The sequence below is a fragment of the Cyprinus carpio genome, chromosome A17, assembly GCF_018340385.1.
Source record: "Cyprinus carpio isolate SPL01 chromosome A17, ASM1834038v1, whole genome shotgun sequence".
NCBI classification, from domain to species: domain Eukaryota; kingdom Metazoa; phylum Chordata; class Actinopteri; order Cypriniformes; family Cyprinidae; genus Cyprinus; species Cyprinus carpio.
In genome coordinates this window covers 22,581,150-22,604,825 of record NC_056588.1, presented here as the reverse complement: position 1 = coordinate 22,604,825, position 23,676 = coordinate 22,581,150, and the positions used below count along the sequence as shown (strand labels likewise).

The 23,676-nt window shown below is 38.4% G+C and overlaps 2 protein-coding genes across 2 annotated transcripts in view; both read left to right on the top strand.

Annotated features, from left to right (window-relative positions):
* Nucleotides 1-379: 379 nt before the first annotated feature.
* LOC109078117 (cytochrome c oxidase subunit 7A2, mitochondrial-like) lies at nt 380-4,015 on the top strand. The gene is made up of 4 exons (XM_019093433.2): nt 380-533; nt 1,979-2,068; nt 2,634-2,718; nt 3,819-4,015. The coding sequence occupies exons 1-4, from the start codon at nt 399-401 to the stop codon at nt 3,875-3,877; spliced, it is 369 nt and encodes a 122-aa protein (XP_018948978.2). The 5' UTR covers nt 380-398; the 3' UTR covers nt 3,878-4,015.
* A 151-nt stretch (nt 4,016-4,166) lies between these two features.
* The window catches only part of LOC109098004 (collagen alpha-1(XII) chain-like), a 75,916-nt gene continuing 56,406 nt past the window's right edge, over nt 4,167-23,676 (top strand). Inside the window, 14 exon segments of the mRNA XM_042774577.1 lie at nt 4,167-5,298; nt 5,916-6,021; nt 9,834-9,950; nt 10,034-10,174; nt 11,073-11,123; nt 12,969-13,232; nt 13,581-13,745; nt 13,838-14,011; nt 14,115-14,405; nt 15,421-16,023; nt 16,625-16,903; nt 16,990-17,262; nt 17,362-17,631; nt 22,332-22,601. Coding sequence (XP_042630511.1) covers nt 5,952-6,021; nt 9,834-9,950; nt 10,034-10,174; nt 11,073-11,123; nt 12,969-13,232; nt 13,581-13,745; nt 13,838-14,011; nt 14,115-14,405; nt 15,421-16,023; nt 16,625-16,903; nt 16,990-17,262; nt 17,362-17,631; nt 22,332-22,601 — 2,968 coding nt within the window. The 5' untranslated portion in view covers nt 4,167-5,298; nt 5,916-5,951.

Here is a 23,676-nt window from a genome sequence, read left to right as displayed (position 1 = left end):
AAAACACTTTTAACAACGCAGTGTATAATTTTATGCTTAAATGGCACTGGCATTGCGATAAAATGTTGCGGTTTCAGTGGAGACATTTTTATCATAAGATCTTGAGTGTAACCATTTTTTGTAGGCCTACCTAATGTGAAACAGGTTTATGAAAGGAAATGAGGGTGAAATATGAAATTTGTGACGAAATGTATGCTGTTTGCATTAACACCCACACACATACAAAGAAAAAAAAAGACAAAAAACAACAAAAATGTTCCTGCCTAAGGACGGAAAAAAAGAGAAAATGAACGCGAATCTTTTTTTCGAGACATTTAAATGAACGCGAATCTGTCCGACCGAACCGATTCTCTAAAGAACCCCACCTCTCGAACGGTTCTGTCCAGTAGGCGGCAGTAATGCGCCTCTCGCTGCTTATTCTGCGCCAGAGCCGAGCGAAGAAGGAAGTGACATTTTCAAGTGTCCTTGTGCTGGTGCGGCTTCCTGAACACAGCGGGCTAGGAGAAATTATCACCATGTTTAGGCACTTAAGGGTGAGATTTAAGCTCTTTACGCCTGTCCTCACTGCATTTATGTGAAGAAAGCGATCGATTGTCTTCTCATAACGCAGCTTGATTAGATCTGAGCAGAGTTAGCAGCGCCGTTAGCCTAGCATCAGCGCTCATGACCTGACCTCCTGCTCCTAACAGCGATATCGAGTATTTATTCACTTATTATTTTAATATATTTTAGTTTAGCTGATGTTATAAATATGCAAACACTCTAATAGTACATTGGTGTGTAAATCCATGTAATAATTTTAACCAGTCTCTCTCAAGGTCGATACATTGCAGTTTCCTGGAAAGCGTTACAATATGTTGGCGTTTATTAAAATTATTATATACAGTACAGGTCAAAAGTTTGGAAACATTACTATTTTTAATGTTTTTGAAAGAAGTTTCTTCTGCTCATCAAGCCTGCATTTATTTGATCAAAAATACAGAAAAAAAAAATGTAATATTGTGATATATTATTACAATTTAAAATAATTGTTTTTAAAATTTATTATACTTTAAATTATCATTTATTTCTGTGATGCAAAGCTGAATTTTTAGGATCATTATCACATGATCCTTTAGAAATCATTCTAATATGATGATTCATTATCAAAGTTGGAAACAGTTCTGCTGCTTAATATTTTTTCATAACATGCAATACTTTTTTAGGATACTTTGATGAATAAAAAGTAAAAAAAAAAAAGAAGCTATGTTTTTAAAATATAAATATTTTGTAATAACAATACACACTACTGGTCAGTAATTTTTTTTCTTTCTTTTTTTTAAATAAAATCAATACTTTTATTCAGCAAGGATGCGTTAAATTGATAAAAAGTGATAGTAAAGAAAATATATTATTAGAATATATATTATTAGAATTTTTTTTTTTTTTTTTTTGAATAAATGCAGTTCTTTTTAACCTTTTATTCATCAAATATATTAGACAGCAGAACTGTTTCCAACACTCATAATAAATCAGAATATTAGAATGATTTCTAAATGATCATGTGATAGACTGGATGTTACATGTGACACTGAAGGCTGGAGTAATGATGCTGAAAATTCAGCTTTGCATTACAGGAATAAATTATTTTTTTTAAAGTATATTCAAATAGAAAACTATTATTTTAAGTTGTAATAATATTTCACAATATTACTGTTTTTTTTCTGTATTTTTGATCAAATAAATGCAGGCTTGATGAGCAGAAGAGACTTCTTTCAAAAACATTAAAAATAGTAATGTTTCCAAACTTTTGACCTGTACTGTACGTGTAGTTTTTTTTTTTTTTTTTTAGTATTTGAGGCCTTATGAAGGCATTATATATAATCTTACAGAGGTGTGAACAGGTTTGATAATGCACATTAATTCATAAATTGAGTGTTTTCTCTTATGAGCATGAAATTTGTTATTTAAACTCATAAATGTGGTTTTGTTTTTGTAGAACCTGCAGCAGGTCTCCAGGCGGACCCTGTCCAGCACTGCACGCAGACAGCTGGAGAATAAAGTCCCCGTCAAGCAGAAGATGTTTCAGGTTAGTCCTGATCAATTTCAGCCATTGAGCTGCTACATCTTCTTTGTCCTCTTGGGCACTCGCTCATGGTAATGTTAAAGTTAAGACTGCAGTTTGTTCCCAGGTTCTGGACTGATGGTCCAGTGTGGATGAACAGATAAGTATCAAATGATTCGCTAATAGGGTTCACTTGAATAGTAAGCTGTAATTACTAATCATTGCATGTGCTGTCATGCTGAAATAGAGTCTAATTGAACAAGTAGAGTAAAGCTTCACTTATTCCATAACTGTGATATCACTGGCTTGGACGCTGGCACATTCTGCTTACGGCGGTCTGGCGATAGATTGAGGGTGTCTGTTATATATGGTGCTGTGTTTTGGTGATGCCGTGCACAGGAGAGAAACTGACCAAAACAAGTCTTTTCTAAAAACATGAGAGTTTTTTATTAAAGGAGACCTGTAGCATTATTCTTACTTCCTAAATATGCAGAATTCGGCTCTTTCTTTTCAATCTGTTTTGACGCTTTACACTCGTGGCCACCCAGAAGTGCGCGCCGATGTATCAAATGCTGTGTGTTTCTTTCAGGAAGACAATGGCATGCCGGTTCATCTGAAGGGAGGCACGACAGACGCGCTCTTGTACAGGGCTACCATGGCTCTTACTGTCTTTGGTAAGCTGTAGATAATTAACTTGCCATCTTGGCATCCATTTATAGTATTTTTACTTGAACTGCCTTTCATTTTATTTATCTGGAATCTTGGGATTACAATCAGTGTGGTTCATAGTAGCCTAATGATTAATAACTTCAGTAAATGATGTTACATTAATAACGTTTGTTTTTTTTAAATGTTTTTTTAATGTTTAATTTTTTTGTGTTTCTGGATTGCACCCCCCCCCCCCTTTTCACTTTTCATGGATTCTGTTTTAATTATAAAATTTTAATTAATTTAATTATTTTATTAAATTTAGGGCCCAATGAAATCTATTTAAATTTTCTTCAATTATGGCTAATGGTTTAATGAATTAAATTAATGATTTGATTAAATTTAATAATCAAAAATGGTTTATCAACTTATTATTATTATTAATATTATGAATTATTATGGTTATTGCTTTATCATTTTATAATTATTTAGTAAAATATATAATTTATTTATTATTATTATTTTAAGAATTAAAGTTTAACAATTTTATTTTTGGCAAAGAATGTGAAACTCTTAAAACATGGAAGAAAAATTGCGATATTCCTAAAAGTTGTAATGTTGTTATTCTAATAATTATTATTATTATTATTGGAGAATGTGTTTGTGGATCCTGCCATACAACTATGAACAGTAAAGAAACTCTTGTTTGTTGAGTGCTATACGTCGAGTCATGTGACTCTGAAGAAATATGCTGAATGTTTGCATCCAGATTTCAGTCTCACACGCCAGTGACATCTTGTCATTGACACAAAACAAACGGCAAAAATCATACTTTTTGAGAATAAAACATGTTTATACCTGTTCTCTGCTGTGCTGCTCTGTAGTTTCTGACTGTATATAATCGAGCTCAAACTGTGTAGATGTTTCTAAATGTATTAACAGCAGTACAGTTGCTTATAGTTACTCATACCAGCGAATACAAGTAATCCCAGTGATCTTAATTTAGCTTAAATGTCTTTAAGGGTGTTCAAAGGTCATATTGTTTTCTACTTTGTGCTCTTTTCAGTGTAGAAATGTGGTGAATGTGTAATGGTTTGGCTCTGTAACAGCACTCTTCTCTCTTCAGGGTGCGGTTATGTGCTGTATGCACTGATCGATGCAGCGCTGCCCAAGAAGAAGGCTTGAACACGCTCCTCTGTTCATGTGTCTGATCCTCAGAACCATATCCTGCCTGTCAGTTATTCTCATTACAATGGATTCATATTTATTGATTGTAATGTAAAGCGCAATCATTATGTAATAAAACGTTCCACTGTACCGGCAGTCTGTGTTTGAAGATGTGTTTCCATTCAGTTTCATTCTATTTCATTTCATTCTTTTCTTCCATCCTGTGAATCCTGTGCATCTGATTGAAACGGATTATGGAAAGGATGTAGGGTGGGACTTGGGTCTGTGCATTGGTTGTTGGTTGGATGTTGGGATGTGGGCGTGGTACTCGTGGGGCGGAGCTTAATGTCCTAGTCTACATCTCCAGAGGAATGTCTGTCATCCGGGTATGACACTGATTAAACAGTTCAACACATAAAAATACATATTTAAACATGTTCATGGATGAATCATGCATTTAGAGAATGGTGAATTTTAATTTCATGTTGACTTTAAAATATAAGTACCTCTCAAACCAGCATCTTGTCTTGTTCCCATTCTCAACTTTTTCTTGAACTGAAGAAGGAATATAGTCCCTATGTATATGAGCTCCATATTATGGTGGATAATTGTTCAGCTATGCTATAGTGTACTACAATTATGTTTTAAATAATAGAATCATTTTCAACAATATTCCATGTTTTATGTCGAAGAGTAATAGCCAACAATTAGGCTAAATATTCCTTAATTAGTATTGTTAGAAATAATGAATTTTAGTATTTATATATTTGAGAAAAACTGATCTGCACTGAAAATAATAATGTTTGTTGGTATAATTTTCCCTCAGAAATTGCTTTTACAAATAATTATAAAGAAACGGCAAGTACCATAAACATGAAATCCTGAAGCAGAAAAAGTGTGTGTGTATATATGTGTGTGTGTATGTATATATAATCTCCCTCTACCGGTAGCAGTGTAGTATGTACTTGTAGTACGCAGATGTAGTGTGTAGTGTGTGATTTGGTCGTCTGTCTGTCTGTAAGCTCAAAGCTATCTCATTACAGCCTAATTAACACGACTGTCTAACCAACACAATAAAACTATATCGACTTTTCCCCCCAAGTATATCTAGTGTGATTTAATTCCATTACGCTATGGAACTTAGCCTACATTTCACAAATAAGTATATTTCATTCATTCCAATCATTTTTCGAGTTAGTAGTTTTGCCCTTCTTTTCTAAGCACATCCTGAGGCATAATTGATCTCATTTAGAAGAGTATTAAAACTTAAAAGCGGGGGCTCCATTCTTGAGGAATTTCGTAAGGGAGTGATGTTGGGAAACATCCCCCTATTTAGTGTCAGGTTGAGCTCAGCTCGCTCCCATTCACTGCTGGAGGAGCGAGAGAGGCTCTCACAGCAGCCTGGACTTCACGTGCGTGACACTGACGGACTAACACAGGTCTGGATATGATTTCTGCACTTCATTCAGACATCTCAAAAAATGATTTAGATTTGTGTGGATTTTGTTTTTATTAACGTGTCCAGGGAATTAAATGAACGTTAAATGAATAGCTATTACTCGGGAAGTTTTAATGTCTGAAATGTTCTAGTGAGTTTGAGGTGATGTATGTGACGTTAAGAGGATTTAATCACAGTTTTTTAATTCACTAATGCGTGCTTCTTTATCCCTGCCACGTTTTTTCTTTTTAAAGTTTTGATAAATACACAGGTTTTAAAACGTTATGTTTATGTCTAGCAGAAATCATACTGAAATGATTATTAGGTTGGTCTATAGAGGAATGGTTAGCATTTTCAGTGCACGAGGAGGCGCTCGTGAGCCGTCACGCGCATCACCGTGTCTCAGAAGTTATTCTAGATGTTAATTCTGTGTCTAAGTATCTAAGTGCCATTTACATGCTCAGTTGTTAAAATGATTTACGCTTATTTAGTACAAAATAAAAAAAATACCAGGCACACTTTGAATGCATTGGTGTAATAATAATTAAAATAACGTACTATGCACTATAACGGCCTACTGCAGAAATAATGATTTTTTTCTTTCTTTTCTTTTTGTAGATTTATTAATGAGCTGCTGACTGTGTCTGTGTAAACATGAAGATCAGGCTGTCTTTGGCTGCCGCTGCACTCTTTGCTATATTACTGAATTCAGTAGAGGCTCAAGGTATAGTCCATTCTGCATGCCTGTCTTTCTTCAATTTTTAAAACTTTAAATTGTATAGTTTTTTTCTTTTAAATATGTTGTTCATTAATTGGAGACCAAGAATACATCATTTACTTTTTGAATATCTAATATTAAACTGTATTTACTTGACTAAATCAACTTAGGCCAATATAATTGACTTCTGTAGTTTATATATTAATGGGAAGCTTGAAATAGTTCTAATAAGCTATTAAATGAAACTGATGTGCTCTGTTTGTTTAAAAAGTGTTACTCTTCACGTTGTCTGTGATTCCAGTCTACATAGAGGCGTGTGCTTCTGCACACTCAGAGAATTACAAAAGAAAAATCTATTTATACTTAAAACATTTAGCATGAAAAATAGTCACGCAATCTGCCATTTGTTGCGAGGCATGCCTCAGCAGTTCTGCAGATATGAAACAAAGCTGTCTGGGATGGTCATCACCTCCTCTATGAGTCAGTTATTGCCCAATGAAGTACCATTAGTGCTGGTAAATTACAGGAGCCGAAATGAAAACTTTGTTACAAAGAAAAAAAGGTTAAACTGCAAACTTTTGCAGTAAGTTACTACAGGATTTTTAACTGCTCATAAGGTGTCTCTTGCATGGACTTAAGTCTCTCAAGTTAAACTCAGTTGTGCAGTTATCAAGAGTCAAAGACATGCTACAGAATCACTCAGTTTTAAACTTTTTTGTGTGTCGCTAGATCAGGGTTGCCAGATTGCAGAATATTTTTCAGCTCGAAACAGACTCAAAACCCACATAGAGGGAATGAAATCTAGCCTAATTTCCCCTGCATCCAATCATAGCTGACAGATTAAAACACTTAAATGCATATAATTCTTGTATACAATTCTTCATACATGAAATTACATCTCTGATATTCTCATTCAGGATGTATTATCAAAAACACCCTTGGCAACCCTGAGCTGGATACACACATAAAAATATGCTTAAAATATAAAAAATACTTTTAATAGGCCTAAATGTATTTTATGCTTAACTAAATGGGTTCCAGAAGTAAAATGGATAAGTGTTTTGTACCACATGATATAAAGTTTGTCTTAGTTTAAGACGGATCTGTAATTAAAGTCACCACACAGCATCAGTTTAGCCCCACCGACAGCTGTCTCGAGCGGAAAGGGATGTGATGAGAGAACGTGAGGATGGAGCTTGATTCAACTGGAAAACCAAATGGAAACATTCTTTTTTTTGTGCATGCTGTAACAGAATGGAAAGATGTAACACGAGAGGGGCTGAATTAGTCCTCAGACAGCACAAAGACAAAGAGCCTTTTTAGGTTTCCTGCAGCCGCTCACGAAAACGCTGAGTTGCAATCCATACGGAAAGTTAATATGCAGTAATGTTTAATGTCAGCACATGTTGTGGAATTACTTTGGCATCTGTTCGGCTTCTCCGGGAGACTCCAACCTCTTTTCCGAGGCTGCTGGCAACGGTGCTAGCCAGAGAGAATGCCCGACTGGCTGGAGGTTATTGACATGGGGCAGACTTTCTCTCCGGGGGATGAGAGAAGTGCTCTCCTGATGGGCCTCCTCATCCTGAAGTTACCAGAAACTCAACACGAGCCGACGTTTGTGTCACTTTCGTTATTAAACTGTCAACAGAGTCAACAAAGCTGTCACGTTCCATTAAAATAACAGTTGCTGAGCTCGTATTAGAGCTCAGTGTTAGGTAGCGTTTCACACATGGTTTGCCGCGCTCGCGCGCTGGTGCCGTGACACAAGACGCCTCATATGTGAATCGTCAAGACTCATGGGTTCGGCCTGTTTTCGGACACATGAAGGGAATCGGCTCAGACCGTTTGAGTTTGACGCGTCAGGTTGGTGAGCATTCTTTCTCCAGCAGGTCGTGTTGTTTGTCGTTTTCCTGGTGTGTTTCCTCCACCGTTTATTTTTGAATGATATTCTACTGCTCTGGCCTCCATCCACGCACACTTCTTTCCACCCAAAACTTTCCTTTTTCTTTGCGCATGTGACATTTTGCCACGTCCTCGCTATTCAGCTGGAGGCTGGCCCCCTTCAAGTCGAATTAAGAACAGTAGTGCATGGAGAAAGATGAATCAAGATTTCTACAGGGAAGATCTGCTCTGATAGATGATTATAAATCTATAGCAGACACTGTGGATCTTCATCGCCTTGTTGATGAAGAGTAGTAATAAATATTCTAGTTTACAAAAATCTACATTCATTCTTAAAAATAAAGGTTCCGATTTCTTGATAACAAATCATATTCTGATGCTCAAAACACACACAAAATACTGATCTGAAAGAACCTGTAATGTACTGTAACATCACAAAACTTTTTTAAATCTCCAAAGAACGCCAACGTTTCAAGTGACCTTTACTTTTAATAGTTTGCGAAACACTATTGTAAACTCTTAAAAATAAAGGTTCTTTATTGGCATTGATGATTCTAAGAAGAACCTTTAACATCATTGGAACTTTTTTTAATTGCACAAAAGGTTCTTTATTGTGGAAAAAAGGTTCTTTAAATCAAATGTTATTCAAAGTACAAAAAATTGGTTCCTTTGAGAACTGTTCACTGCAAGGTTCTTTGGGGAACCAAATATGGTTCTTCTATGGCCATTTAGGAACCCTTATATTTAAGAGTGTAATATTGCATGCTGCACTCTGCTGGTTAAATATACTAATTCATTTCTGTAATATTACACATGTTTAATAGCATCGTTATTAGACATTGCCTGTTTTTCCTATGCATTCTTTGCATTCAAGACATTATTCTGACAGCAGAGATTTACATCAGTCATCAGCATTCATGCATGCAGATGTAACATGGATGCTGAGTACGTGAGTGGACATCACCGCCTGCTGAGATGTGATCCACGACGGTTTGATGTAGATTGCATGTCAATAATGTCTATGACAGAATATCATTTTGAAATACATTTGTTGTGTTGTCCTTTGTGTTGTACATGGAAACATTGTAATAAGTTGTTCACCCATGTACATGTGCATGACACTTTGACAACCAGACGAATGCGGATCGATTTCCTCCTCATATACATGCGTGATTTTGTATTTATTAATTTGTTTGTGTTGTACATTTTCCTTCATACCTCTTAATTAAGAGTGTTTTCTTGTCACATACATCTTCTGTTTGAAAAGGAACTACACAAAAGTCTGTCACGACAAGTTGTGTATTCTTTTTTTGAGATTTGCAATGGATACGTGCCTTTTGTAAAACTCGTTAGTACTCAAGCCTTGTTGGAATATATGTATATATACAAAGCATATATATAACATATATGTATTTTTCTCTACTCCGGACAGAGCCATCTGGACGTCTTTGACATCTCGAAAACTTGATTCCATTGTATAATCAATATTTTGGGAATGGGAAACATTGTGGTCTTGATATGATTCATTTTTGTCACCAGAGTTCTGTTTCCAGTGACAGGCATGCCTCGTATTGAACGCATTCAGCATGTATTGGATGGTTTGTCGACGACATTTTGTTTGTGATAGTTCTTGATAGTTCTTCTGTGCTTGAGCTGCAGACTGTGAGATTCCAGGTTTTGCAACTCAAGAAAAGGCCATTTGAACCGAAATGGCTTCCGTCACTCTCTTATGTCGTGTTTTGTCACCTTTACTGTTGGTTCTGTTTGTCTCGCCCAACAATAAACAACTAAACTTCAGTCCTGAAGTGTTTGTCGTTGGGACTGTTAAAAATCATCCAATGTTTCTTCACAATTTATTATTAATTCAGATATTAAAGTTTCTCATGATCTTGACTCTATTAACCCTTTGTTTGCAGTGGAGCCTCCTTCAGACTTGAAATTTAAAATCCTGAATGAAAACACAGTGCATATGTCATGGAGGAGGCCTTCGTCTCGGATACAGGGCTACAGAATACAAGTCATATCAGATACAGGTGCGGGAGGTCACCAGCTGCATGTTTTTTGATCAGCTTTGAGGGACTTATCTTCTGACTCGATATGTCATTACCTGTTCCAGATGATTTGAAAGATTTGAGTCTTCCTGCCTCGGCCACAGACACATCAATCACAGATTTAACTCCAGATGTAGACTATTCAGTGTCAATCAATTCATATGATGGTGTGGAAGAAAGTATCCCTATCCTTGGACAAATAACAAGTAAGTGCACACCAGACATCCTCAGTGTCTTTTTTTATTAGTTTTGTATTTTTTTAAAACAAGCAATATTAGCATTGCACGTATGTATGGTAAGGGATTTGTTCATGTATTCAATTTTGGGCATGAAACTTGGACATGAGTGATATTTAAAGTCATGTGACTTATGTGATAAAGACGAGGTACAAACTTTTAGAAATGTAGTTTTGCTTTTGAATGCCACTTGCAAGAAATGTTTACATTTAATGTCTTAAAAAGATCAATTGGTTTAGCTATCAAGTAAAAACTAATAACATGAGTTCCTTACATCTTAAATACACGTGAGAGTACACATCTTTATTATAATTTATATAATATTTTATTTTCACAATAGTCTATTAATCATATATTTTTTTCACCACATGACTTGTTAGTCTCACTTATAACCTGGTGAACACACACACACACACACACACACACACACTCAAATATGAATAAATTTTTAAAATATGCTTATACAGATTAAATACTTATAAGAGGCTTTTTCGTACAATGAACACATAAATTATAAACATGCTCATAATACAAGATTCATTAGTCATTGAGTCTTGTTGAGGAGTGTTTTGATATTGCTACAGGCAAATAACAATCACAATCACATAGCAATGCACTAAAAACCATTCATAGCAATGTCCTTTCAACCACTCACAACACACTTCAATTGTGATTGTTTTGAAGTTTTATAAAGCACCCTTCATATTTTCTTCAGAAAATGCAACAAAATCCAGTTTAGTTTGTGATCTTCTGAACAAAATTACAATAAATGAGGTGTTGTTGATTATCAGTTTGATAAATCCATTTGTCAAAAGCAACTGTGAGCTTCCAAGACATACTGTAGACCTAATTTATTCTCCTATTACAGTTCAATCCAGCAACACAAGTGGAACAAGGAAGACACCGTCAGAGACTATCAGTGAGTATATTCAATCAAACCATTTCTTCTTCATTCCAGATTTGAGATTTTTCTTGCTTCTTGTCACCTGTGAAATGAAATTTTATATGCAATGTATTAGATCAAATTTTTCCTTTTAAACATTCTTTGCCTGACCAGTGCAGACTTGTTATTGCTTGCAAAAAAGAAAGATTGCTCAAGGATGTGGTTGGCAATGTAAAAACGGCCTTTAATTAAAAGCATTAAAACAGAATCAGGGCTCATAAAACATTTTACTTTGTACCAATAGCGTAGCCAGAAAAGAGACTCCAGGTGTGCATCAGAAAAACTGGGTGTGCCACATTTATTGTCAGATTAATGTGCAAAAACCCCCACATAACCATAAAACTAAATAAGATCAGGATCGCCAACAACATAGTCATAACACAGTAGCCTACCTTTAATAGTGCCTGTAATAATACTGCCAATGAATGAATGAAAATACATTATTAAAAAAAGAAAAAAAATTATAAATCTAAAGAGAACATATAGAGCCTGGGCTGCTTTTGGTGCTTGTCATTGTGCTTCAATAATGAGGTCTAATTTTAAGAATACAAGAATGTAATTTTTTTTTTAAATGTGTATTTTTTTCTCTATTTAACATTAACTTACAATAGTGAAAGACTTCTTCCCTCAGGTAGATTGCATGTTTTCTTGCCTAGCTGGATGTTGTGCTCATGATCAATAATCACGTTGCTTGCATTCGCCCAAACTGATTTGCCGAAATAAAAACGCGGGTGGCGCGAGTCCCGCTCGCTGTGAAGTGGGAGCGACCAGTCGGCAGAGGATTCCGCTTCTTGGTCTTAAAGCCTTCTTCGAAAGGCTATGTTTGCAAATGAAACAATGATTTGCGCAAAGAGAACGATCACTTATCAATTGAGAATTTGTTATTCGTATGGTCTGGTGGTCATGCAGCTTGTGCCTGCAAATACAGGACAGACTGTGTTCCATATAGCTTTCATTCAGAGCGCTTCTTTAATGCATAATACGGTACGACTCCATATTATACAGAACGGTTGGCAACCCTAGCTGTTGATTCCAGGCCTCATCCTCAGCCTTGTGTCCGGCTGTCCATCAAGCCAAAATTTTTTACTAAAGAATTTAAGCAAAGAGCTCTGCAACATTTTGCTAGCTAGCAAGATTTAGTCAAAGATTCTCTACTGTTTAGAATGTGTGGAAAACATCTCGATGCTGGGGTCACACGTCACAGTCAGCGGCTGTTTGCGGATTGGTTGGCAAGTCCGAATGTCTGCAGATTTTTACAATTTTTATTTCAAGAAAATCATTTAAAATTTAAATTACATTATAAAATAACATCTATTGTAAGTAAACAACAATAGACCAAGTTTAGAAAAGAACATTTTTTATTAAGAGTATAAATAATTATTCTGCATCTATTTTTAGGTGTGCCAGCTGCCACTGTGGGTGGCACTGGCACACCCTGGCACACCTGTGGCTACACCACTGTTTTGTACTGTTAGAAGTGGCTGGTATAATACAGAGAGGGGGCTCAGAGGCCTTTTCTAGTCTGTATTTAATTCCACTTCTTATGAGTCCCAATCGTGAGTACCGCTGCCAAAACAAATCCAATTGAAATTCCAGAAAACCAGTTCTCAAGATATACATTTCACAGTAAAGTTTTGGCGTCATCCAAAGAAACAGAAATTAAGTTTATTGAAGGTTTCCATTGCTTTGGACTTTTTTTTTTTTAAATGTCCATTAATGTGTCAAAACAAAGAAGTAAAATGACAAAGACTGTCATAGATCATACGTTTTCATACTATTATATGACTTTCTATAATGCCTCTTGATTTCCTTGTCATGCAGAGTGTTCAGTGAGTGCTATAGCGGATCTGGTTTTCCTGGTGGATGGCTCTTGGAGCGTGGGAAGAGAAAACTTTAAATTCATCCGGAGTTTAATTTGGGCCATGGCAGGAGCCTTTGACATCGGAGAGGATAAGACCAGAGTCGCTGTGGTGCAGTACAGCTCAGATACCAGGACAGAGTTCAACCTGAACCAGTATTACAGGCGGCCTGATGTCCTGCGAGCCATTAAAAATCTGCCCTACAAGGGTGGTAATACCATGACAGGTGTGTAAAAGATTTAAGATTTACCATACTGTAATTTGGACTTGTTTCTGTATTGACATCCTTGTTGGTCCTGGAAAAACCTTACTCAACATCACTCATCCAATCAGGGTTTGGGCATTGTGAAAGTCTGCATGGATCGGGTTTGGTTTTGGAGTGTGAACAACATTCTTATCAATCTATCATGCAGTAACAATGTTCAAAACTGCAAAACTGCTCAAAAATAGTTAATTACCTTAAACATAAAAGGAGTTCTACACAACTGAATAACAACACCAACACTTCCAAAATAATCGCTTCTTCCTTCAACATGAATGAATTTGTATCTTGGATTCTTACATGCTCTACCAGGTGATGCAATGGACTATCTGGTGAAAAACACCTTCACTGTGGGGGCTGGAGCCAGGAAAGGGTACCCAAAAGTAGCCATGATCATCACTGATGGAAAATCACAAGACTCAGTTGGGGAGTATGCTGAACGGCTGAGAAACATTGGAGTAGAGATCTTTGTCCTGGGTATGTGTCTACACATCTGTTGAACATGTTTCTGATCTTCGTAATCCAAAACTTTATGGAACACTGTTTCAAGCCACAGTTTATGTCTTCAGGTATCAAAGGAGCAGATGAGGATGAGCTGAAGGAGATGGCCTCCGCTCCCCACAGCAAGCATATCTATAATGTCCCAAACTTCGACATGATCAATCAGGTGCAGAGGGAGCTCATCACTCAGGTGTGCTCCGGTGTGGAGGAGCAGCTCAATTTCCTCGCAAGCGGAGAGGAAGGTACTGCCCGTGCACACATAATCCCACTAAACTCACAGAGAGTTGAACAGTTAATGGAAGATCTATAAATCATAAATATCTTTTATGTCCTTTTCTACCCCAGTTGTTGAACCAGCTACGGAACTCAGAGTAACTGACATCTCCTCCAAATCCATGAGAATTACGTGGGGTTCGTCTCCTGGTGACATCTCAGGCTATAAGCTGCAGGTCTTCCCCATGATTGCTGCCGCTAAGAAGCAGGAGCTCTACATGGGGCCCACATTCACTGTGGCCAACGTCAGAGACCTGTCTCCTGAGACAGAGTATGAGATCAGTCTGTTTGCCCTCAAAGGTCTGACCCCTAGTAAGCCACAAGTTGTCAGCGAGAAAACACAGCCTGTGAAGGTGTCTACAGGTAAGATGCTAACAACTCATTTCGATCATGCGTCTGAAGCCCTGTTTACAGCTGGTATTAAGATGCATTCTGGTCAATCGGATCGCAAGTAGACAAGGGAGACACATTCCTATTTACACCTGGTGTTATAATCCAACATGTTTTCCACTTTCGACCATTCCTGTCCTGATTTTGAGGGGAGGATTATGGGCGAGTGTATATATGGTCTTTTTCTGATCTTTCGATCTAATATTGTGAAATAAGCTTCGCAATTTACATAAGAACACAAAAGGAGGCAAAAGAAAACAATATGGAGAGCAGCAGCTTTAAAATCACTTCTGGTATGACAGCATTGACATTTTTGTTGCCTTAAAACCAAACGTATGATTTCAGATGGCAAAGTTTAAATCTTGTCTGGCTAACACGTCCTGCAGTGTTGTAGATTTAGGTCAGTAGGCAGAGGAGATGGTCTTTTGTGGCTGTTTGATGGTATTCGACCACATGAGTGTCCACTATAAGTGTCGAATGTTTCTACTAGTGTACCTCTGGAAGTGGTCAAAAGTGGACAAGCTCAAAACATTTTACACCCCATTCACACCTGTATTTAGTGTATTTACACACATCTTAATCTAATATCAGTGTAAAAAGGTCCAAAGTATTCAATCACGGTGCATTAAGTTTGAGTGCAGAGAGGTATGAAAGAGATCTGGGCACTACAAAATATTCCTTGAATTGTTTTGATCAAGGATGCAACTGTTCATGGATCACCTTCTTATGGGGACTGAATCAACGACCTTTGAGTTGCCAGCCTGAAACTTTAGCCGTCCTATTATAGGTTGGAATATACTACATGACTTTTCTGAATTAGTGTTGAGTCACCCAGACTGTAAACTGTTGTAAGAATAATGGCAAAAGTTGTGTAGTGTGTTACCCAATCCATAGTTTATCTATGTACTGGTACTGGCATTTTTTTAATAATCATGTTTAAAATTTCCAAACAGACAGGTTGTGAAGTCTTGTGTTTTGTTCCCTATAGAGTGCTCCCTAGAAGTCGAGGTCCAAGCTGATATTGTCCTCCTGGTCGATGGCTCGTACAGTATAGGACTGGCTAACTTTGCTAAAGTTAGATCCTTCCTTGAAGTGCTCGTCAATTCTTTTGACATCGGACGCGACAAAGTGCAGATCAGCTTGGTTCAGTACAGCCGGGATCCTCAAACTGAGTTTTCCCTGAACAAGCACCATGACAATGCAGCTGTGCTCAATGCAGTCCGCACCTTCCCCTACCGCGGAGGCTCCACCAACACTGGCAAGGCCATGACCTACGTAAGGGAAAAGATCTTCATTCCAGCCCGTGGCGCTCGTGATAACGTGCCCCGAGTCATGGTGCTCATCACAGACGGCAAGTCCTCAGATTCTTTCAAAAACCCTGCCAACAAACTAAGGGAGGCAGACGTGGAGATTTTCGCTGTGGGAGTCAAGGACGCCGTGCGCTCCGAGCTGGAGGCGATTGCCAACACTCCCTCTGATAACCATGTGTTTGAGGTTGAAGACTTTGACTCTTTTCAGCGGATATCCAAGGAACTAACCACATCCATCTGTCTAAGAATTGAGCAGGAGCTCCATAACATCAAGAAAAGAAGTATGTGCCACCTACGATTATATCCGTTTATTGGTTTTTCTGTCATTTTTGTTCATGTTTATGTGAGTGAGATTTATGGATATCTTACCGTGCTTTCCAAGTAGGACATGTTCCTGGATGAACAGCCTGGATGGACCTGGAATAACATTCTTATCCACCAATAACATTTTACGAATGAAGAAAGTGTTAAGGTTAGGGCCAGGGTTAAGAACTTAAATCTTATTCCCTCAGATAAGCAGTTTACTCTGGGTAGTTAGTTAAGGATAGGGTTCAGACTATGTTTTATTTGATGGGAATGTTGTTCCAGGATCAACAAAAGATCACAACACACACAGGCTCTGGAAACATCTGTTGAGGACAGATTCTATATAATAAACAATAAATAATCAACATCTCAACATCATCATAATCAATACTAAATTGTTGGTATACACCACATATTTCAATTTTATTATTGTTAACTCGTCTGTATTTAGAATGTAGGTTCTCTTGGAGCAAATCTGCAAGCAAGACCAATCGTAAAGCATTGAGAGCCAGATGATAAACGTTCATGAAAATATACAGTGTAAATGTGATTATAGTGATGTGTTCTGTCATACAGGTTTGGTTCCACCAAAGTCGCTAAGCTTCTCTGAAGTCACCTCCAGAAGCTTCAGGACCTCGTGGATTTCTGACGGAGAGGATATCCTGTCTTTTCTGGTGCGCTTCAGGCCAGCCGCTGACATAACTGGAGACTACATCTCTTTGGTGGTTCCTCATGACACCTCCTCTACGATTTTGCCCAATCTCACGCCCCTGACCACTTACGAGGTTAATGTCATCGCCCAGTATGATAAAGGAGACAGTTTTCCTTTGACAGGCGAGGAGACGACTTTAGAAGGTATTTAATCATAGTCAAAGTCGTTTATCACTGACTCTACAGCTTTTTTGCATGTGGCTGATAACACGCACTGCTCTCGTCTTCAGAATTAGGCTCTGTCCGTAACCTCGTGGTGAGTGAAGAGACTGTAGACAGCTTCCGCGTGTCGTGGAGAGCCGCTCCAGGAGCAGTGCTGAGGTACAGACTGTTGTATGAGCCAGTGGGTGGAGGAGATAAACTGGAAGCAGAGACTGATGGGAGTCAGGTCACCACTGTGCTCCATGAACTGCTACCCGTCACCACCTACCGTGTCACAGTGTACCCTGAGTATGCAAGCGGAATGGGTCTCTCCATGGACACTGAGGGCACCACCAAAGAAGGTCAGCACTGTCGGAAGTTTTGTTGTTTTTACTTTTGATTCTGTTTTCTTGAAATTCAAAAACAAGTTAATTAATACCATATTTATTATTCTTTCTAAGTTCGGGGCTCTCCACGTGACCTGAGGGTCTTCAATGAGACCGTATCCAGCATGAGGGTCTCCTGGCGGGCAGCTCCAGGCAATGTGCTTCAATATCATGTGGCCTACAAACCTGATGGTGGGGAAAGGAAAGAAATGTTTGTTAAAGGAGACACAACAACAGCTTTGCTGAAGAATTTGTCGCCGGACACCGAGTATGAGCTGTTCGTTAGTGCCCGTTACACCTCTGGCCTCGGAGCTCCACTGATGGGAACAGGCACCACTCTGGAAGGTAAGAGAATTCTGTATTACTTTTGAAGATTGTGCTTTCTACAAAACAATTCATTTGTCTGCAGTACACTGTATATAATGAAAATACAAACTGATGGGGGTTGGGTGGATTAAGACACCGTGATGGCAGTCTGCACCAGTGGTTGACCTACACTGCTTTTTTTGGCTACTATGAGAATGCCGATCTATATGATATAATACACATATTGCTGACACAGTATTTTAGCAAAAGTCACTCAAAATTGTTTTAAAAAGTGCATTTTCAACTGACAAGGGCTGTCAGAAAATGCTGGCAAATTCTCAAAATATGATCATTCCCAAATATTGGCAGATATTGAACTTTATGATAAAGTGTTGAAGGGAAACTGCACTACTGACTGCTACCCTAATTGTTTCTTTGCACACTTCTATATCACACTCTTAACAGAGTACAGACGTACCTAAAAGACTTTCGGTGATGTCTGTCAGAGTGAAGTAAGCTCTAAATTTGGGAGCCAAATGGATGACCTTTTAGATGTGTCATCTAATGACTGATCTCACTGTGTGGATTCCCCAATGCTCTGGGTTTATACATTTGGTGTGTGGGCAGCAGATGAATTAGCTGAGCTTGTAAAAATGTCCTCACTCATGCTTGGCATTGCAAGAAGAGCGAATGGAAACAAATCCTCGAAAGATATTGGTTTGGATTCATCTTTTCTAGTGTCTAACCGTGGTCTAGCAATCAGAATTTGGGGTTTTAAACTTAAATCATACAGTGTATAGTTCTGTACTACTCTAAAAAAACTAATAAAAAAAAAACCACATCATGTCAATATATAGATTGCATACTTTTTTGATACTGTGCTGGATTTTTAGTGATTGCTAGTTATTTGTGTCTGGCTTATACGAGTGGTCTCGAACCACTAAGAGCCAGTTTATTTAACGTAAAAAAACCCTTCCTTTTTTGTGAATTACATGTCTCTCTCAATATTCTCTTGATAAAAAGCATGTCAGAACTATCATTAACTTGTGGGCTTGTTGAATATTAGCCACTGCCAAACAATTTCATCCAAGGTTTTAGCTTGAAAATAAATGCCCCAAACTCACTGCACGTCTTTCTTCGGATGTATTTCAAGCAGTGTCATATTAAATGACTGATTACAGCATCTAACCGGGACCGCTAATGACTGTCCTCCTCTCTTTATACAAAAGCACATATTTCAGAGGCTTGTCATTATGTATGCTGACTCAAGCCGCCTTTCAATGAAGAGTTAAAGGAAACATGTGACTTAATTTTTGGCCGATGACAAGGCGTTTCCGAACTGAGCTGCGTTAAACTCCATATCCTGGAGCATAACACAGCTTTCTTTGTTTCAGCCCCCAGAAAACTCAGTCAAGGCAATTAGGAAGTGACCTTAAACAAGGGCTGTAGGGACCGACCAGCTCACACTCCATCTCCTCTTCAGCCTATTAAACTGAATTGTTAAAAATGCCATTACAATGCCGTTGGCTTGCATGTCTTCTTAATTCAAAAAATGTAAAACTAGTTTTTCTAAATCTGCCAGTTTTGTCCAGGGGTCTCAGAGCATCTTTGTGTCTTAACATCTGTTGAATGTGGTTGCAGTCAGCATGAGTTTTGTCTCATGATAGTTTTTGTGGAAAAATGGGCTTGGGCTGTGAGATCTTTGTCAGCACCAGATCTCTTAACCAAGACTTCTGCCCTGTTTTACTGAATATGAGCTGAATTCTGCGAGAAGAGAGAGGTCCGACCTCATTTTCTCATCAAGTGCTGTCAAGTTAGATCCCAGGCAAATTTTGCAAATCTTAATCAGTGTGCTATTTGATATTATCCAAGTGTAAGTCATGCAAGATAGTTTGAGATGTTTTCGTCAGCTTTGTATGGCAGTTGATGTTCAAAGATTTTTATTACCACCAATGTGTTCTCAGTTTGTGGCCACCCCACTGGTTCATAACTTCTTAAAGATCGATTTCTTAGATGTGTAATCTTTTCAGTGGCAGAGTTTGCTTTTTCTGAATATGGACACTGATGAGAAGATCCAGAAATTAACTCTATATGAAGTCTATATGAAACAGCTTCAAAGAGGAAATCAATGGAAAATGGTGCTAAATTGTTCATTACGTAGATATATGTTTGTTTAGCTAAAGTTGGCACCTATGACCATAGGCTCAAGCTTTAGCTGGTTCGATTTAGCCCCTGCTGTTATGTACTTAAACTGCACAAAGAAAATGTAGTTATGTAAGCAACATGTAAAATGTTACAATATACGTCCAGTTCTGACTTCCTGTATGGTTTGAATGAGGATGAATATGTCTGTAATATGCATGAGATGGTCAGTCAGAGTCAGAGTACCTTGCAGGCAAGTGGGCAAGTTCAAGTCACAGCTCTTTTCCTGACCCTGATCTCCACTGCCTCCTGTGTAGCCTGGCATCATCCTGTCGAAATATAGGCAAAATCCTTCATATGCATGAGGTGGTCAGACCTTCTGTCAAGAGAATGTGTTAAGCTGGACATAGCATTGGAGAATTTGTCTTGCTTCCAGGCACTCCAAACTTTTCCAAAGTGAAATAATTCAGGGTGACAGTCACGTTAGTGCTAAAACTCCTAGTTAACATCAACATTTTGGTTGGATGGATTGCTAAAACAAGGATAAAAGAGGGAAAAATAGCATATGTGAAGGTCCGAAAGATGTCTGGTTTTAATCTGGCCTCCACAAAACACAAAAAAAAGCCTCAACACATAACAATATCAGGACAGCATTAAAATAAACTCATGCATGGTATTGCACTGTTGTGTCTCTGTTTAGTGGCTACATTTTTTATCAGTGCAAAACCACAAATGAGTAACCATTAATAGCATGTGTTTTCTGAGTAGAGGTGCACTGCAGTGCCTGGCATTGGCACTTTGTCTTTATTTTAACAATCAAAAGCAGCCCGCAGAAGGCAATAACATACAATCTGCTCTCTTCTGTGCTCTGTCAGTAAAATCAGACCTCTATGCTGGACGTAGAAACAACTTCAGATCCAATCAACCTGGCACAGAGTCCTAAATTCTCTGTCTGATTCATCTTGAATTAGTTATTGGTATTCTAAGGCATGCATCATTGTTGGCTTAGTGATTTGAACAAGCACTTCAACTATTAACTATTAAACTTCAGTTCATAACTTGGTGTTACAAATACGAATGTGTGTGTTGCTGCTTTACTAAGTAATTATGTTTTTCACCTGGTGGGTAATAAAATGACCGAACCAATCAACACCTCATGCAATCTCACAACTTTTGCACAGGCAAACACCTCTCACATATTAACTGGAACACACTCTGCAGAAAGAAATTGGGATATAATTTTCCTCAGCAGTTATCCTGTCATTGCAGTCCCTAACCTCCCAGGTCTGTGAGCTATCTAGTCCCTGTTTGAGCTATGACGCAGAGCCTGGTAATTGCACTTTGACTTGGGCTGTTGTTTTAGAATGGAAAATGGCCCGTTTGGTTTGTTTTAGACCAGCAGAGCTCAATATGTGGGAGACAGGTGACTATCCTTAAGTCAGGAGAACCTGAGGCTGGGTGGTGAGAGGGAGAGGTATATCCGTGGAAGTTTTAAACTGCAGTTTATTCTAGTTCACTATGCTGTCAGCACAATTTCATATCATTTCAAGTCCCTCTCCTCTCTTCTGCTTCGGGCCACTCAACATAGGACTGCGAGAAAGAGAGAAAAGATAGGTAGGTGGTATGGTGCAGATCAAAAAGCGAGCTACATCTGCAGTTTTAGCAGTCTGTGTTTAATGGATCGGGTTTCGTGTTCAATGGAAAGTAGATGTGATGACAGATGTGTGGCAGCAGGGAGAGAGAGATTATTTTTGCAGAGATGTTTTCCAGGGTATGCATTACTGACAGAGTAAATCAAAGCAATCGCAAGCTACCGGCGTTTTAGACAGACTAGCGGAGAATTAGATAAATGATCATTTAACTGAAGAGTTCACTCAAATTCCTCAGATTTATTTTGTTATAAACTATATAGTTTTCTTACTTTCGGGGGAACACTGAAAGAGACCACTGCTCTTTTTTCTTCAGTGAAAGTATACTTTAATCAGGCCTGTCAACCTCCAAAAAGTACAAAAGCCTTTTGTCCATTTTCCAGTCCAGTTCCAAATCAAAATCAAAATGTGCTATTGCAAAATCTACAAGCGGTATTTAATAACCTAAAAAATCTGGTCTTATTTGGACTAATCAGTATCTAAACCTGGCCAAACTGGTGTTAAATGTTTTAGGTGATTAGTAAGTTGTTCTCCTTGTTGAAAATCCAGCACTGGTGGTCACCAGCATAGGTATGTTTTGCATGCTGCGACCAGCATGGGATGTTGATTTTTGGTTTGCTAGTCCCAATTAAGGGAAGCAAGAGTGCTTGGTGAACCAGCTACTCAATCTCAGTTTTGCTTGAGAACAGAACGCTGGTCCACCAGCTAGACCAGAACTATACCAGCTCTAACCAGCATAAACCAGCTGGACCAGCATGGAATTCATGCTGGTTTATGCTGCTTTTTTCATCAGAGCTCTTAGCTTGACTAGGTGTCAGAAACATCCTTAAAATCATCAAAACATGCCCGTCTAACAAACTTGGACAGCCTGGTTAACCAACACAGCCTGGTTAGACCCACCTACAGTATTTCAACAAATCTTTTGTGTCTTTTTTCTCAATCATTCAGAACTTGGTTCACCTACGAATCTGGTTACTTCGGATGTCACTGAGAACAGTTTTGTAGCATCCTGGACTGCTGCCCCTGGCAACGTCCGCCTTTATCGGGTCACCTGGAAATCCCTCTTTTCGGAGGAAGCTGGAGAGAAAACCGTCCCCGGGGACATAACCACCACTGTTCTGGACGGACTGACACCGGAGACCCGCTACAAGGTTTCTGTCTACGCTGCCTACAGCAGTAAGGAGGGGGAGCCGCTGCATGGAGAGGAGACCACAGATGGTAAGTCCATTCCCACCTGCGTAATGAATGCCGCATATGACCAAACGCTCTTTACCTCGCTCTGTTTGTCTGAGGTGGGCCTCTCGTCCTGAGGTAACCTACCCCAGAGAGGAAAAAACTTGAAATACTGTATATAATGTCAGCATATTTCACTGACATGCACATAAACCTCAGTGAAGTATCTGCCCCACCAATCTGAAGAAGTCTGCGGAAAAATTAAAATTACACTCAAAACAATTCAGCTACTGGCAAATAGAGTTCAGTCATTTATTTTTTTTGCAGACGTGAGTGATGCCTTGACAATGAATGAACACATTTTTTACCTAAATGATGACGAAACCCAAAGACTTACACCCAAGTCAACAAGCAACCACTTAAGGTGCAGTCAAATCGAACATTGCTTATTGAAATTCCTTGGGCGAAATCTAGTAATTATCAAGAGAAATCTATGTGTGAGGGTGAAAATTTTACTCAAGCAAATTTCACTCATGTTCAGGTTGCTCCATGAGTTGGTGCAACAGAAAGCTGCATTGCTAGACAGTTCACAGAAATTCACTTTTTTATCTTTTAAATTTGCAAATGACTCTGCACCTTTAGAACACCCAAGCAATCATATAGAAATATGCAACTTGGACATCTGGGCTCCCAGTCAACACCCTACCAAGTTTTGGATTTTGGGTTAAGCATCACTTACATTTTCTTCAGAAAATGACAATGTCATTTCTCAAGTTTAATGTCTGTTTGAAGAACACTCTGCAACGTAATGACATGCTCTCTGAAGTATGCTGGAGACAAAAGCTCTAAAACAGAAACGTCTCAGTGTTCATTCTGATGTGGAAAAAGTGAAAGAGTGACTTCCATTTCCTTTCATGAGCTCAACACCAGGCGGGGACAGAATGTCATTGCCATAGGTTTGCGTCATTGCCTCTAAAATACCTTTGCTGTGGGCTATTGTAACATATGGTGTAATGTATGGAGTGTGTGTAGTGGTGGATTTAATGATTTACTCATGCTCGCTATTATCAAGGGATGCAGGATTTCAACACACTCTACAGCACTTGTTTCACCCTCTTAC

Bases quoted from the DNA above. Each gene is read 5' to 3' on its own strand.
- LOC109078117 (XM_019093433.2), top strand. From the start codon at position 399: ATGCGCCTCTCGCTGCTTATTCTGCGCCAGAGCCGAGCGAAGAAGGAA. The intron at 534-1,978 runs GTGAGATTTAAG...TTGTTTTTGTAG, and splicing joins CCATGTTTAGGCACTTAAGG to AACCTGCAGCAGGTCTCCAG. The intron at 2,719-3,818 runs GTAAGCTGTAGA...TTCTCTCTTCAG, and splicing joins CATGGCTCTTACTGTCTTTG to GGTGCGGTTATGTGCTGTAT.